This window comes from Vanessa cardui, chromosome 13 (genome assembly GCF_905220365.1).
Source record: "Vanessa cardui chromosome 13, ilVanCard2.1, whole genome shotgun sequence".
Classification (NCBI taxonomy): domain Eukaryota; kingdom Metazoa; phylum Arthropoda; class Insecta; order Lepidoptera; family Nymphalidae; genus Vanessa; species Vanessa cardui.
Window position 1 is genome coordinate 2,727,914 of NC_061135.1, and position 16,816 is coordinate 2,744,729.

The 16,816-nt window shown below is 34.7% G+C and overlaps 1 protein-coding gene across 1 annotated transcript in view; it reads left to right on the forward strand.

Annotated features, from left to right (window-relative positions):
• Positions 1-16,816, forward strand: part of LOC124534783 — a 128,989-nt gene that overhangs the window by 100,295 nt on the left and 11,878 nt on the right. The window contains exons 2-4 of the mRNA XM_047110791.1: positions 6,382-6,480; positions 6,917-7,278; positions 16,273-16,492. Of these exons, the coding sequence (XP_046966747.1) occupies positions 6,423-6,480; positions 6,917-7,278; positions 16,273-16,492 (640 nt within the window). The 5' untranslated portion in view covers positions 6,382-6,422. The remainder of the gene's footprint in view (positions 1-6,381; positions 6,481-6,916; positions 7,279-16,272; positions 16,493-16,816) is intronic.

The following is a 16,816-nucleotide window of genomic DNA, read 5'->3' on the forward strand; positions in this document are numbered from 1 at the left end:
ATTAAAATCCATTCGGTCTAGTCGATTAACGACGTAACTTATTTATACAGTTGGACTTTCTGCTCGTCTGGGTACCACCCACTCATCGGATATTCTACCGCCTAGCAGGAATACTTAGCACTATTGTGTATAGGTTTGAAAGTTAAGTGAGCTGGTGTAACTACAGTCACAAGAGACTAACACCTTAGTTCCTAAATTATGGGTAGCTATTTAAGAAAAAAAATCCTTAGCGCTTCTCCTACTTTTCATTAGGTGGAGGTCATACATTTTTTGGAATTTTCTAAAAGTTTATACATATAATGAATAATTATTATTTCTTTAATTTGAACTGGTTCATGTTTAAGACTACTAAAAATACATGTTGTTCACGAATGAGTTATTGTCATTTTTACCATCAATTTAGCGCAATGCTTCGACTCTGCGACTCTCTTGCGACTCCACAAAGTCAATTAATCCTTCTTGGGGCAATGTATCCGTTTCTATAACAAAATTCCAATTTTTAAATCCAATTTTATATAAAAAAAATCGAAATTTTAACTTTGCTGTTTCATAAATTCAAATCGTTTGTAATAAATACATTGATAAACAAATCATATTATTCGATACAAGATTTTATAGGTGACAAAAAAGCGTGGAGTTAATACCTGTTGACTTTCAATCAGGATATAATAATTTAAATAATTGTATTAACTAACATGATTTTGTATTTTTTAAATGTTGAAAAAGAGTAACTACTGAGTTTCTTGCCGGTTCTTCTCGGTGGAACCTACTTTCCGAACCGGTGGTATCTTCACTTAATTGTAAATGACGATTCAAAAGTAAAAGCCTACTTGAATAAAGTTTATTTTGATTGGTTGATTGATTGGTTTACTGGGCATAACAATAGTACCCTGCAAGCATATTCATTTCAGTCATATTTAAATTTGGAACTCATAATCATCGGCTGAGATCCAATATGTTCCACTGAACTTTTGGCTTTACATTAATGTAATCTTAGTATTATATGCCTTCATTAATTTCTATTTAACCTTAATGTCGACAAGCTCAGAATGCCTTCAGGCATTTAGAGCGCCTTTTGTTCGAACATTATATTTGTGTTCGTTATTGATAAAGTATTTTGTATTAAGTAAATACTTGGTAATATATATCTTATTAATAAATATAATTTCCCTTGGATATATTATTCATAAATCGAAGACAAGGTTTAATCAAGAATACGTTATGTTTTGTTTAATTAAATTAAATTTACAGCGTTACTAATAAACGTATAGATCGTGAAATATTTGAAAATGTTACTCGAAATGGACTTTTAAACATAAGTATAAAAGCGTCAAAATAGCGTATCAACGTTAGTTGACTTACATCGCTTTACTGGTGAGCATCGAAGATAATTGCTACAGGATAGCACGAACAAGATGACGGCTGTTAAGTTACAAAATGATTTCAGATTTTAAATATTTTTAATATTAAAAAAAAAATTGATTCTTTATTGTCTAATTAAAAACTACAACGATCTCCGTGGTCGATTAATGAATACACCGGTTTTGACGGTCCACACGAGGTCACGGGCTCGATTTCCGGTCGGGTCGATTAAGAAAAAGTTCATTAGTGTTCTATGTTGTCTTTGTGTGTATTTGTGGTACCGTCGTTACTTCTGATTTTCCACAACACAAGTGCTTTAGCTACTTACACTGGAATCAGAGTAACGCAGGTGATGTAGTCCAATATTTATTTATTTATTATTATCATATTTTGTAATTGCATACAGAGTTCAATGTATATTGTCCCCAATATACCTAATCAAGTAGATTGTCTATATTTGACGTAGCTTCTATAAAATATCGTTGACAAACGGATGACCGGCCACTATAAGTCATTCTCGCGGAGCGTCACGGCCCATTGTAGCGTAGCGTCCATCCGACGTTTGACACTGACGTTTGGTATTGAACGACACCAATCATGCAACGAATTGCTTTACATTTACATTCATATCTTAACACTGATCTGAGAATTTGTACCTGATAAAATATACATGATTACCCATTATTTTTGAGATATCATTATTTTGGCAAGAAGGACATGGACCACTCATCAGTTATTCTACCGCCAAATAACAATACTCAGTATTGTTGTGTTCCGGTCTGAAGGGTGAGTGAGCCAGTGTATCTACAGGCACAAGGGACATAACATCTTAGTTCCCAAGGTTAGTGGCACATTGACGATGTAAGGAATAGTTAATATTCCGTACAGCGTCATAGTCTATGGGCGATGGTGACCACTTACCATCAGGTGGCACATATGCTCGTCCGCCAACCTATACAAAAAAAAACACCATGGACATTGGTGCTCTAAGCAATATAAATAATTCCTTAAATTGTTAATTGGTTCATTGGAGCTAAAATATTTTTCTCATGTCACTGTAGGGATAATGGCTCGGTAATCCTACAGCAAAATAATTGTGCATATACACAACAAAGGAACAGGGTTTTTACATTTGCTGCCATTCGAATATTAAGTTTTTTATACATGGGAATCAAAGTTATCTGTGGAACCAACTATCGCCGGTGATTTTTCCATATAACACATAAGATTTGGGAACCTTCGGGAAAAAATGCTACTGATTTTTGAAAACCCAGCAACGCATGTGCAAGCCCCTCGATGTTGCCAATGTCAATGAATGGTGGGAGCTAATTTTCATCAGATGAGCCTCCTGCTCGTTTGCCAATGAAAAAAAACCCGCATTCGACCAGCATGAAATAAGGTACAATTCTTCTTCTAAAGTATAAAGAGGTGGAAAATTTAGCCCTACCTATTTACTTCGTAAAATTCTCATTGCGATAAGATGCTGAAACTATTTGTGTAAGGAAATTTGACAAAGATAAGGAGCTTCTTAAGAACATACCGAGACGGAAATATAATTTTCTCTAACAATTTCCACTGTATTTGGAATATTCTGACTAAAATTCTAGAATTTTGGGAGACTTGTTAATTCAGATATTAATGTACGGATGTAGGAATTTAAAATAAACGAATGAAACCTTAGCTCTTCTGAAGGTATTAACGGGTCATAATTACGGCTGTGGTGTAAATTACGGGACGGGACGATTTAATAAATAATATTTTTTCTCTTTCAACTAGTTCTAAAGGATAAACTAAGTTTTATTATATTAGATTTAATATTATTAATATTAAATCAACTTATGCTAAATAGTATATGTATATATTATATCAGCTATCGCATATTATAAAATTGGTAGTAGGCTTGTATATATATGTTACTATTTTCCGCCCTCAGCCATGTGTAACGGGAGGCTAGACGAGGTCAAGTTCAGATACTTTTTTTGTACTTCTGATCACTTTTACTATTTATCATGATGGCTTTGATAGTGGAGACGTAAAAATGTAAGAAACAAACATAAAAACAAATTCAATATATAATTCATAATAATAAATTATCCATATAAAACTTAAATAAACTCTTTAGTTTTAAAACCTTAAATTATTTTAATGCTGTAGAACATGGATGAACATTAAAAAAAAATGTTTGAAATTTGAAGATTTTCTTTCGTTCCTTAAAATATTTAAAGCCAGCCACCACGGAATGACGACGCATTCCCCGCTTAACGGCCAAGACGAGACACAATTATACGCGTAATCCGTGAGACTCCTGTCCCACTAGATAATACCACCCGTGTCACTAAACCCTTGATGATAGGGCCCCGAATAGCCGAGGCACGAATAAATTTGCATAAATACATGTATAATCTACTAAGGCAGGTACGAAAATAATATTTATCAAAGAATCGCGTTTCACAAATTGTCAAAACTTTTTTTTTCACTTTACGAAATAAGTTATGAATTATGCTTTTTTAAAGTATGTACAAATGGGTCGTTTGGTCCCGTGAAATCGTTTGAACATAATTTATATTTGGGGTTAATGTTTTACACTTATATGTTTGTATATGCAAGCACTCACTCTGTGGTATATTTTTGAGGCGCTTGTGTGTTATGTTACTCGTTAAATATTGAGATCAGTACCAGTTGTAGTTGTATCAGTATAATTGCAAAAAAGGCATAATATTTTAGATATGGTTAAGAGAGAACCACTAATGATAAGTCGTTCATGACCTTTTGTCTTGGGTATCTTAAACGAAACACTTAACCCAGTTTGACAAATTACCGTGAATTGCGATGGCCCCGTGTCAACACAAACTTAAGAAGTTTGTAGGTTCAGCATAAATATATATTTATCCGTTATGTCCCAATCGTTACAATATTAAATTCATGATTGAATTTTTATATGCTTAGTTTTTATAATTCATCTCGTGATTGGTGAAGGAAAATATCGTAAGGAACATCGTACCAAATTTTCTATGAAATGTACCTGAATTCGCCATCCATTGACACATTTTGGCATTGAAGCAGCGTTGTGGAATACGTTTCAAACCTTCTTCCTAAGGAGAGGAGGACTCAGCCCTGTAGTCGGAAATTTAAGCATTTTTTTTAACGAAAATGAAAGATGTTCAAGTAAGTTGGTAAATATGTCCAGACAAAAAATACCCATTATATAATGGGTGCTTTTGCACCAATGTTTCTTAATTTTGACATTATTTAGTCACTGAGATCATTATGTATTCCTTTATATACTTCGACACTTCTGCCTCTTATATTCTTTTTAATATTAAAATTTTTGCTTTTAAATTCCTTTGTCTGATAAAATATACGCCAATTATATGCCATACCGTAATGGATTTTTACGATAGGACATAAATATTTAAGCAGAAAATAATGTTGTACGAGGATTTTTGCTCGATTTATGAAATAATATGATTTTATTAAAATATTCATATATTTTTGGTGTTATTTATTCTTGTTTAGGCTCATTTCTGCATTCATTTTGACTCATTACTGTATCACTGCTGATTCATTCATTCACACAGAGCTGAGATGGCCCAGTGGTTAGAACGCGTGCATCTTAACCGATGATTTCGGGCTCAAACCCGTTCAAGCACCACTATATATATGTGCTTAATTTGTGTTTATAACTCATCTTGTGCTCGACGGTGAAGGAAAACATCGTGAGGAAACCTGCATGTGTCTAATTTCATCGAAATTCTGCCACATGTGCATTCCACCAACCCGCATTGGAATAGCGTGGTGGAATATGTTCCAAACCCTCTCCTTAATGGGAGTGGAGTACTAGCCCAGCAGTGGGAAATTTACCAGGCTGTTACTTTACTTTACTACTGAATCACTATATTTTAGACATATAACAGTATAAGGTTAGTATATAATATATAGCTTGTTGGGACTTTGTTTAAGCTCACCAGTGTGGGTACAATAGGTAGGTAGCAATATTAACTCAGTATTGTTTATATTCTCAAGGGACATAATATCTTAGTTCCTTACTTGGTGGGGCATGTGATATACGGAATTTATATTTCTTACAACGCCTATAGTTGGTGGTTATCATCAGATAGTACCAATTGGTAGGCGGATGCATATATTGGCTAGTAAATAAAAATACGGTAACCAGTACAGAAAAACACTTATCGGTAAAATATAATGGTTATTCATACAATGACATCATCCCATCATTTTGATAGAACGAACGGCATTTATTTTATAAACACAAGAAACAAAGATAAACTTATAACAACAAGTTATTGACTCAATAAAAGTCAATAAATCTTTTCTGGAGCGAGGCTATTCGTTTCTATAATAAATTCTTGAGACATTTATAACTTCGCTTATTATTAAAGTTTAATCTAAATTTAGCAATACTTTTTCAATCAAACAATTAATTAATTATTATTCGTCGACAATTAAAGAAACTAAAAATGAATTGATAGTATATTTATTACATAGCTATTTTAATTTTTTAGACGGTAGTGATGGAGATTTTTGGCCAGTGAAAGCAACTGTTAAAAGATTATTCAAAACTGTTAACTGTACAAAAAATGTGTAATATTCATTTCTTAGGATTTTGTAAATCAATAATTGTAATGCAAGTATACTTTAATAGTATAATAATTAAGGTCAATATTGCATATCAGCTATACATAGCTTTATAAAATATTTAATATCAATGAACTTTTGATATTGACACTTACGATAACGAAAAGTGACAAGCTATTTTGATACGTGTATCATGTAAAGCTTGCAATCATTGAAGTCATTGTCGCAATCATACTGACGTTTAACGATCGAGTTTGTTCCTGCAGCTATATTTATAATACAACTGGCTGAATATGAAATACTATTAGTAATAATTAATTTTTTCTTCGCTGGAAAACGCTCTTAAGCGTAAATATACACTTGTCTTAATTGTCAACTGACTGGCATAAATCCAATATTGATGTGATATTTATATTGTTTCAGATTATGAAGCCCCGTATCGGGCGCAGCCTTGTTCAGGCGATATGTGGTGTGTGGGAGTGTACCTTTTCACTCAGATAGTTGTTTGCCAATTCACAACGGGTACGTATTTGATCCTTTATTTTAAATGCAAAGAAGTGGTTAAAAAAGAACCACCGGAAATAGTTATTTAACATTCATGAAATTGTTTTCATTTGGCAGATCTTTTTATGGCTTTCAAGTTTGAAGTTCCCCACCTATAAACCACCTTTATTAATCATTAATTATATTAAATAATAGTATTTTCGATACAACAATGTGGCTTACGGAATTTTGTAATATTTGAAATTTTGTCGAGCCAATTTTCTTTTTGCGGTAGTATATAATAATAACTGTGAGAAAAATTGCTTGTGGCTAAGAGATTCTGAAACATACTCCATGGAAACAAAAAGTAGATTAATGATAAAATCTTCCATTAAAACTATATATATAGTAGTTTATACATATGACGTATACCCTCAATAGTTGATTGGAAAAATATGTTGTTTAATGTTTACAGATAATCTGACATCCACTACAGAAGAAGACCAGACTGTGACACCATTTTACGCTCTAAGCACAGGAATCGTACCAGCGCCAGTAATGCTCCGACTTGGAAACTCAACAATCGACAGCACGAAATCATTCAAAGTACCCCAACCTTCCCAAGAACCAGATACTGGGACACTCACCGTTCAGCCGAATGTGGTACCAGATATGGTACCCCACGTTGTATCTGTTAAGAACACTTACTTCGATCATGATAGGAAATATGGTCCAACGTTTGAAGATTCTCAGGATGGTAATGTTACCAAGATAACCGTACAGCTCGGCGATGATGCACACCTGAATTGCAGAATAAGTCTCCTCCAAGACAAAACGGTAAGTAAATGTTATGTATATCTATATATACAATAAAATTAGACTGTCTGTTTGTTATAGTAAAATAAATTCCTTTTACTAAATTCTTATGTATGTATACATTTACGAAAATAATATTTCATTCAATTTTTCTCTCTCTGTCTGTTTGTTACGGCAAAACTCTGCAACGGCTAGACCAATTTTGATGGGACTTTCACAGTCATATAAATGATGTAATAAGGAGTAACTTGAGGTACAGCTAGTCTGTAATAATGGTCATTAATGGCATCTGTCTTGTCGAGAACATCATTCTCGATATGGATATCCTTTGTGACAAATTACTTCTTTATTGCTGAGAAAACGGCAGTTACAGCAAGGCAGATTCCAAAACAGCATATAATTCGTACGAATCATTTGTATAATAAATCTGGTCACTCACGATGGCGCGTGCCTATTCGTTAATTTACTGCCGTGCATTAGTTTGCATTGCGCTCGTGTTTAACATATATCTTAGTGTGTCTGAGATGACAAATGTACAAAAAAAGCAACAAATAGAAATGACTTTTTATTTTCTTAATACACAGCGATAATTTAACGTGAAGGTGCGCGATTTCGCAAACGAACAAATCTAAGGAAGTTTTGTGAGATATTTTTAAAGGGTAATGCATTCACAACGATTCTCTAAGGAGTTATCCCAACATTGTGATAGGAATATATCTCTCAATATTGTTTTCGGTTGATGTCTTATTAGCGAAATATTTGTTTTTTAGAAGTTTTTTCTAGCTGATTCCACCACACTGCTCCAATGTAAGTTGATGCATCTACATATATCAGAAACTCATCGAAATTAGGCACGTAAAGATTTTCTCACAATGTTTTCCTTCAAACAAGAGATGTATTATAAATACTAATCGAGTAAATGTAACCAGTGTAACTACAGGCACAAGGGACATAACATCTTAGTTTCCAAGGTTGGTGGCGCATTGACGATGTAAGGAATAGTTAATATTTCTTACAGCGTCATTGTCTATGGGTGATGGTGACTACTTACCATCAGGTGGCCCATATGCTCGTCCGCCAACCTACATCATAAAAAAAAATGAAAATTCAGTGATGCCTGGGTTTGAATTCGCGATCATTGGTTAAGATGCACCTTTTCTAACCAATGGATTATCTCAACTCGTCCCTTTGGCTTCTCTGAAACATAAAAGTTAAATGATGGGTTGAGATTTATCTCGGATCTCGATAAAGTATAAAATATTTTTCATATGGATTTGTGAAAATTTTAATTCAAAACAGAAACATCCAAATATCATCAAAACCAAGCAAGAACGTTTTCCAAAGCCCTTTGTAATTTTATTGTAACGATTTATTTTATTATTATTACCTTTTATAGACTGGGTTTACTTGGCATATTTCAAAAATTTCAAAGGTTTAAAATCAGCAGCTCGGCGTGTTAATATGAAACCTTCCATCAACAATTTTCCTAAAACCAAGATAGTCAATAACCACAAACTTACCTTTCATTTCGTTCAAACAAATTCAATGTTAGTTTTAATTCCTTTTAATACCTCAGAAAATAAGAGTAAAATAAGAAAAGCGAGTAAAAGCTACTGAGTAGTACTACTTGTACGAAACCAACTCACACTTGACCGGTTTCTTTTGTTCCCACAATAACACGGAGCGGCGAGCTGTGTCTATTTATAAAACAACACTTACTGCTTGACAAAATTTCTTTCGTTCGTGTTATTTTGTTTTAATTCATATTTTACAGAGTTAAGAAACAACTGCATCTCAAATTTTAATTATATTTGTTGCTTGTAGCTTAGTTCACGTTTTGTGGTCTTTTTTTTAGGCTTAAAAAACAATCCATGTCCTGTCTTAGAGTTTTAGCTACCTCTATAATAAATTTCTTCGAAATCAGTTCAGTAGTTTGGCCGCGAAAGAGAGACTTTTACTTGCGCATTTATAATATTAGTATAGATTGTAGAGCAGTCTTGGATTAAAAAAAAAATAATTTGAAATAATCCGTAGCGTCATAGTTTGACTTCAACCATCATTAATTAGAGTAATTTTTATGACTGAATTTTGACTTACCAAGAAAACTTAGTGAGTAAAGTAACGTACTGATGATTAAGGCCTTATCGTCACTTGGTCTAGGATAAGGTGTGGGACTTATCAGCCGTGTTGCGCCAATATGTAGACGAGAATCATACAAGACAACATCTGACAGATTTCTTTCAAAGACAAGCACAAAATTAATTTAACGCCTAATGTTGTCTTAAATTTTCGCGATTATTACACATTTAAATAAAACTAATTATAACGGATGAATCGCGTATATTAATTATTTTTAAACATCCCGACGTTTCGAGCACTTTGCAGTGTTCGTGGTCACGGGTAGACTAAGATGACATTTGTCTATTTGAAGAACAAAGGAAATATTATTAACAACTACCGCCAACGATTTCTCAATTGATATCTTGAGTAACGTTCCGGTTGCACGCAGAAGGCACTAACTGTATCTTTAGGTCTTGCAGTCTGTTGGATTTGGGATTTTAAATTTTTAATAAGTGGATCCCAGGTGTTAGAAAGTCTCCAACCATCTTCTCTATTGAAGTTCGGATGTTTTTGAATTTCAATAGCCTCGCGTATCATTCTAGGAATGAATCTGTGTTCTCTAGCGAGGATCTGTGGTTTATCAAATCGGATAAAATGGTTAGGTTTATCCAGAGCATGTTCACAGACTGCAGACTTAGAAGAACGCCTATTTTTGACATCTCCTATATGTTCCTTGACCCTGGTACCGATGCTTCTCTTTGTTTGGCCTATGTAAGATAAACCACACTCACATTCGAGTTTATATACTCCTGCAGTTTGTAAAGGGATATTACTCTTGATAGGTCTCAAGAACTGGCTCACTTTCTGATGAGGCTTGTAAATGGTTTTAATCGAAGCTCGCTTCAAGATGTTGCCAATCCTGTCTGTAACTCCTTTCACATATGGTAGAAATGCAGGTTGTCGCTCAACTGTGGGTGGCTTGATACGGCTTCTGCGATGCTGGCGAGGCACGGGCAGCTTGTTCTGGTGGAGTGCAAGCTTGACCTGACGTAGCTCGTCCTCTAGGTGTTCAGCATCGCAGAGATGGTGGGCTCTCTGAAACAAAGATTTGCCAACGGTAGCTAACTGACTAGGGTGGTGGTGCGAGTCACCATTGAGGTATTTGTTTGTGTGTGTGGGTTTCCTATAAACTGTGTGACTTAATGTATTATCAGGATTCTTGATAATAAGGATGTCAAGGAAAGCTAAAGAATTATTTGCCTCTAATTCCATAGTAAATTGAATGTTCTTATTTATAGAATTAAGATGTACTAAAAATGCAGATGTCAGATCACTAGGTAATATTGTGAAAGTGTCATCTACGTACCGTTTATAAAACCTAGGTGTTATTGGTCCGGAGCGAAGAGCCCTCTCCTCCAGGTCTTCCATGAATAAATCGGCGACCACGGGGGATACTGGAGAACCCATGGCTACCCCGTCGACTTGTACATAGAATTCATCATTCCACAATAAATAACCTGATGTGAGGCAGTGATGTAACAGCTCTGCATATTCAATAGGCATGTTGTGTGTCTGTAGCTTCCTCTTAACAATTTCGATGCAGTCTTGTATGGGTAAACATGTAAACAATGACTGGACATCAAAACTAACCATTGTCTCGTTGTTGGTTAATTTAAGGTCTTTGATTTCACCAACAAACTGGTAAGAATCCTTGACATACGCCGCAGTGTGTCCTCGGAGGGGTGATAATATCCTTGCTATGTGTTGAGCCAATCTATATGTTGGTGTATCGATTTGGCTTACAATAGGACGCAGCGGAGCACCAGTTTTATGGATCTTAGGTAACCCATACAGTTTTGGCGGCTTTGCACATGTAGGCACGAGTGATTTTTTGTCCAGATTTAATTTCTCTTGATGTTTTGATATTAACGCGGATGTCTTTTTAAGAATATTATTTGTAGGATCTTTATTTACTTTTTTATAAGTTTTAACATCCGATAAAATCGCGGAAATTTTCTGGTTATAATCACACGTATCCATCACAACGGTGACATTACAGTCCTCCGAGCAGATAAGGGAAACGCGACCGTTGTGATGGATACGTGTGATTATAACCAGAAAATTTCCGCGATTTTATCGGATGTTAAAACTTATAAAAAAGTAAATAAAGATCCTACAAATAATATTCTTAAAAAGACATCCGCGTTAATATCAAAACATCAAGAGAAATTAAATCTGGACAAAAAATCACTCGTGCCTACATGTGCAAAGCCGCCAAAACTGTATGGGTTACCTAAGATCCATAAAACTGGTGCTCCGCTGCGTCCTATTGTAAGCCAAATCGATACACCAACATATAGATTGGCTCAACACATAGCAAGGATATTATCACCCCTCCGAGGACACACTGCGGCGTATGTCAAGGATTCTTACCAGTTTGTTGGTGAAATCAAAGACCTTAAATTAACCAACAACGAGACAATGGTTAGTTTTGATGTCCAGTCATTGTTTACATGTTTACCCATACAAGACTGCATCGAAATTGTTAAGAGGAAGCTACAGACACACAACATGCCTATTGAATATGCAGAGCTGTTACATCACTGCCTCACATCAGGTTATTTATTGTGGAATGATGAATTCTATGTACAAGTCGACGGGGTAGCCATGGGTTCTCCAGTATCCCCCGTGGTCGCCGATTTATTCATGGAAGACCTGGAGGAGAGGGCTCTTCGCTCCGGACCAATAACACCTAGGTTTTATAAACGGTACGTAGATGACACTTTCACAATATTACCTAGTGATCTGACATCTGCATTTTTAGTACATCTTAATTCTATAAATAAGAACATTCAATTTACTATGGAATTAGAGGCAAATAATTCTTTAGCTTTCCTTGACATCCTTATTATCAAGAATCCTGATAATACATTAAGTCACACAGTTTATAGGAAACCCACACACACAAACAAATACCTCAATGGTGACTCGCACCACCACCCTAGTCAGTTAGCTACCGTTGGCAAATCTTTGTTTCAGAGAGCCCACCATCTCTGCGATGCTGAACACCTAGAGGACGAGCTACGTCAGGTCAAGCTTGCACTCCACCAGAACAAGCTGCCCGTGCCTCGCCAGCATCGCAGAAGCCGTATCAAGCCACCCACAGTTGAGCGACAACCTGCATTTCTACCATATGTGAAAGGAGTTACAGACAGGATTGGCAACATCTTGAAGCGAGCTTCGATTAAAACCATTTACAAGCCTCATCAGAAAGTGAGCCAGTTCTTGAGACCTATCAAGAGTAATATCCCTTTACAAACTGCAGGAGTATATAAACTCGAATGTGAGTGTGGTTTATCTTACATAGGCCAAACAAAGAGAAGCATCGGTACCAGGGTCAAGGAACATATAGGAGATGTCAAAAATAGGCGTTCTTCTAAGTCTGCAGTCTGTGAACATGCTCTGGATAAACCTAACCATTTTATCCGATTTGATAAACCACAGATCCTCGCTAGAGAACACAGATTCATTCCTAGAATGATACGCGAGGCTATTGAAATTCAAAAACATCCGAACTTCAATAGAGAAGATGGTTGGAGACTTTCTAACACCTGGGATCCACTTATTAAAAATTTAAAATCCCAAATCCAACAGACTGCAAGACCTAAAGATACAGTTAGTGCCTTCTGCGTGCAACCGGAACGTTACTCAAGATATCAATTGAGAAATCGTTGGCGGTAGTTGTTAATAATATTTCCTTTGTTCTTCAAATAGACAAATGTCATCTTAGTCTACCCGTGACCACGAACACTGCAAAGTGCTCGAAACGTCGGGATGTTTAAAAATAATTAATATACGCGATTCATCCGTTATAATTAGTTTTATTTAATTTAACGCCTTTTTAAACTGACGACCTCCGTGGTCGAGTAAAGCTGTGTACACCGGTTTTCATGAGTACGCTACTCCGAGGTCCCGGGTTCGATTCCCGGCCGAGTCGATGTAGATTATCATTAGTTTTCTATGTTGTCTTGGGTCTGGGTGTAGTGGTGCCGTCGCTACTTCAGATTTTTCGTAACACAAGTGCTTTAGCTACTTACATTGGGATCAGAGTAATGTATGTGATGTTGTTCAAAAGTTATTTATTTATTCATTTATTCAAATAAAAAAAACCTTAGATTTAAGTGTAGCGACAATTAGATGATTCCTTGTTCTCCAAAGTCCTCAGTTAAGATTTTGTTATAAATTCTGTGTCATCACGACTGAAACACACAGTAGAAATAACAATATTTGTTAAAACGTTACTCAGGAAATAAATTACCTTCTTAGAAAATATACTTCTTTGATTAAAAATTAAAGTATACAAACCTAATCAAGACATAATTCTTACAATATTAAACCTCAGTCTCACGAGCCAAATTACTTTATATAATATTAAAACAAGTTCAATATTTTTTTATTTACATAATACAAATTGGTAATTTAAATATTCTCTAAGGAAAATAATGGACAATGAAAGCTCTTTGATCTGAAACATATTTAATTCTAGAATATAATTAAGATTACTCCTGTCTTCTTTACAAATTCATAAAGATAATTCAATTAATATTTTATACCTTTAATAAGAATATTCTATACATAAACAAATAAAGACAATAATTAGTATGTATCAACTTTTATTTCACTTGAATCAAATTATGCTAATTATGATATATACATATATAAATATATTATTTTTTTCATTACCAATTTTAGCAGCCTGTATGTGTCCCACTGTTGGGATGAAGCCTTCTTAACCTCACATTTGAAGCTATTCCTAAACAAAACTCCGAATACAAGATGATTTATTAACACAAATTCAGTAGTGTAACAACATGGAAATTCAGTAGTGCTTACTTGGGTTTGAACACGCAACTATTGGTTAAACACACGCATTCTAATCACTCAACCAACTCGGCTCAAATTGAAGAATTAAAAAATTAGAAATGCAAAAACATTAATTCTATCAATGAAGCTTATGATTCGATATGAAAATTCAATTATACTTGCCTAAATTTAAACTAGGTCAGAATAAAAGGTATTTTTATTAGTATCTGCTTGAACATAACATCCTAATTAGCCAAGAAAATCGAGGACCGTACCAAATCTGTGGTCAAATTTAATTATTAACATTAAATATACGAGCAATCAAAACCCTCAATAACGGTAAAAACCTTCATTGTTTCTGATCTCTTAAGATAATTACCGAAATTGTTACGATCTCTGTTAAATTGGCTAACGCAAAACTCTTGAGGCCAATTACAAAGGATTCGGTAAATTTTCGTTGCGCTTGTTGGGATAAGAAAGAGATGTTATTTAAGAGTACAATACGGTTTTCACTCGGCCGCTTTGTAACGAACTGAATAATTCCAATCCAGATTTATTAGGGTAGGGCAAAAGAAAGTATAAAGAGGACGGAAGAAAAGTGTGGAAATTATTTATGATTTTCATATATTTTCTGACTCCACGCCGTTTTGCGTTGTTCTACATTTTAAATTTATGAATGTTATGTTTATATAATTGTCAATATTTAAAATGCGATTTATTACTTTGTGGCTGACCATTTTTTATAATCTTTGATATTTTTTTATCAGGTAAGTAGGCTGATGCGCAAATGAATCATATGTTAATAGGTACTAAACTACTGGCGATAGATGTTATAACTGTAAGAAATATTAACCATTACTTATATCGCCAATATGTCATAAACCCGCAGTTACACTGGCTCACTCACCTTTCAAACCAGAACACAACAAAACTTAGTGTTGTTGCTTGGTGATAAGATATCTGGCTGACGAGAAACCTATTCACCAAATAAAAATAAAATGTGAAAAAGGGTTATTAGTGAATTATTTCGCGGTCAATTTCGTTTGAATTTGAAACCAGTGATAGTTTTACATTTTAAATAATCTTGTAAAATGTTCAAAACTGCTCGAATGCAGTACATTTTAATTTATCTTAAAATACGCCCAACATTTTATCCAATGTTCCATTTTTCGAAATACCATTCTAGTCTCAAGTGTATTGTTTGAAAAATAAACAGTATAAAATAGTGCTGACTGTTATTAAGGTTCTGGGTTATCTGTGATACTTTACGCCAGTCATGGCTAGACTTTAGCCAGTATAACTTGATTGCCAGACTGCGATATCAAAGCGTTCAAAGTTCAAAAGCGGATTAGAGCCGTGTCTTCATTAGAGTATTGCGTTGCTCAGTCGACCGCTTATATTAGGAGTCACTTTGTTAAGAGCTGAGATGTGTGTTTGGCCGTAAATCATAACAAAATATGATATAGTATTAACAGATATGCCCAATTAACTCTATATGTATGTCTTGCTTACAAAGTAGCTATTCCTGGGTCTGGTCAGTGAAAAGATGGGATCTTTTTCCAAAACATTTTCACCAGTCCAGAAGGCAGACGAAGAGACATTGGTCCAGCTCTTTCTGGTCGTGTCGGATTTGCCATACCGTTGCATTATGATTCGTGGAACGTACATGGTTTTAAAAATGCAGCAAATTGTTATAATTTCTTAGTTCCATATATTTGATCTGATCGTGTAGTAAGTCCATTTCCCTTTCCATTATCCCGCATTTAAAAAACTTACCTCGTGTCTTCCTTTGTCAGATTTTCAAAAACGTATTTTTTCTGATATTTCAAAAGGTTTGCGTTAACATTACATTTTATATATCACTTTTTCAATTCAAAATTAGCTAACTCCAAAAAAATCCATAAATATTGGAACACGTACCTACCTACAAACAATAAAGTTAATCAAACGTTCGTTTGTCCATTTTTCCACAAATAATAACGCACAAATACCTGACTATGAATACCAATAAATCCTAAATTCCTACCCACATAAACAATAAAGTTATAAAAGTAATAAACATTATTTGATTTGAAATTTTTATGTTGTTAGGTATCTTGGGTCCGTCGAAGAGGCAGAGATGAAATTCCAGAACTCCTAACAGTTGGAGCTGTTACTTATGCAGCTGATAACAGGGTATCGGTTGGGAAGAGATACCCTGGTAATTGGAGACTACTAATTAGGGAAGTCAAGCCTGATGATGAAGGAGTTTACGAATGTCAAATATCAACACATCCCCCTAGAGTTAGTAGGACTTATCTACATGTTAACAGTAAGTACATTACTGATCTTTATACTTCTAACCAGTTTTGCCATTGGGTTGTACCCGATAGTTGGGTTGTACCCAATAAAATCGTTATTTAATCGTAATAATACCAATGGATTGCATTTAGAATAGAGAGAGTTTTTACCCTGATTTAATATATAACCTACCTGATGCCTTCTATCACTAGGAGCTCACAAGTAGAATTAAGTATAGTTAAATAAAGGATGTATTACAGTGTACTAACTGCTTAATAAATAGGTTACTCAGTGACGCATAAATTATCCAAAATCAGCCTGGTAAGACGTTCATACAAAAAATATTTTCAGCATT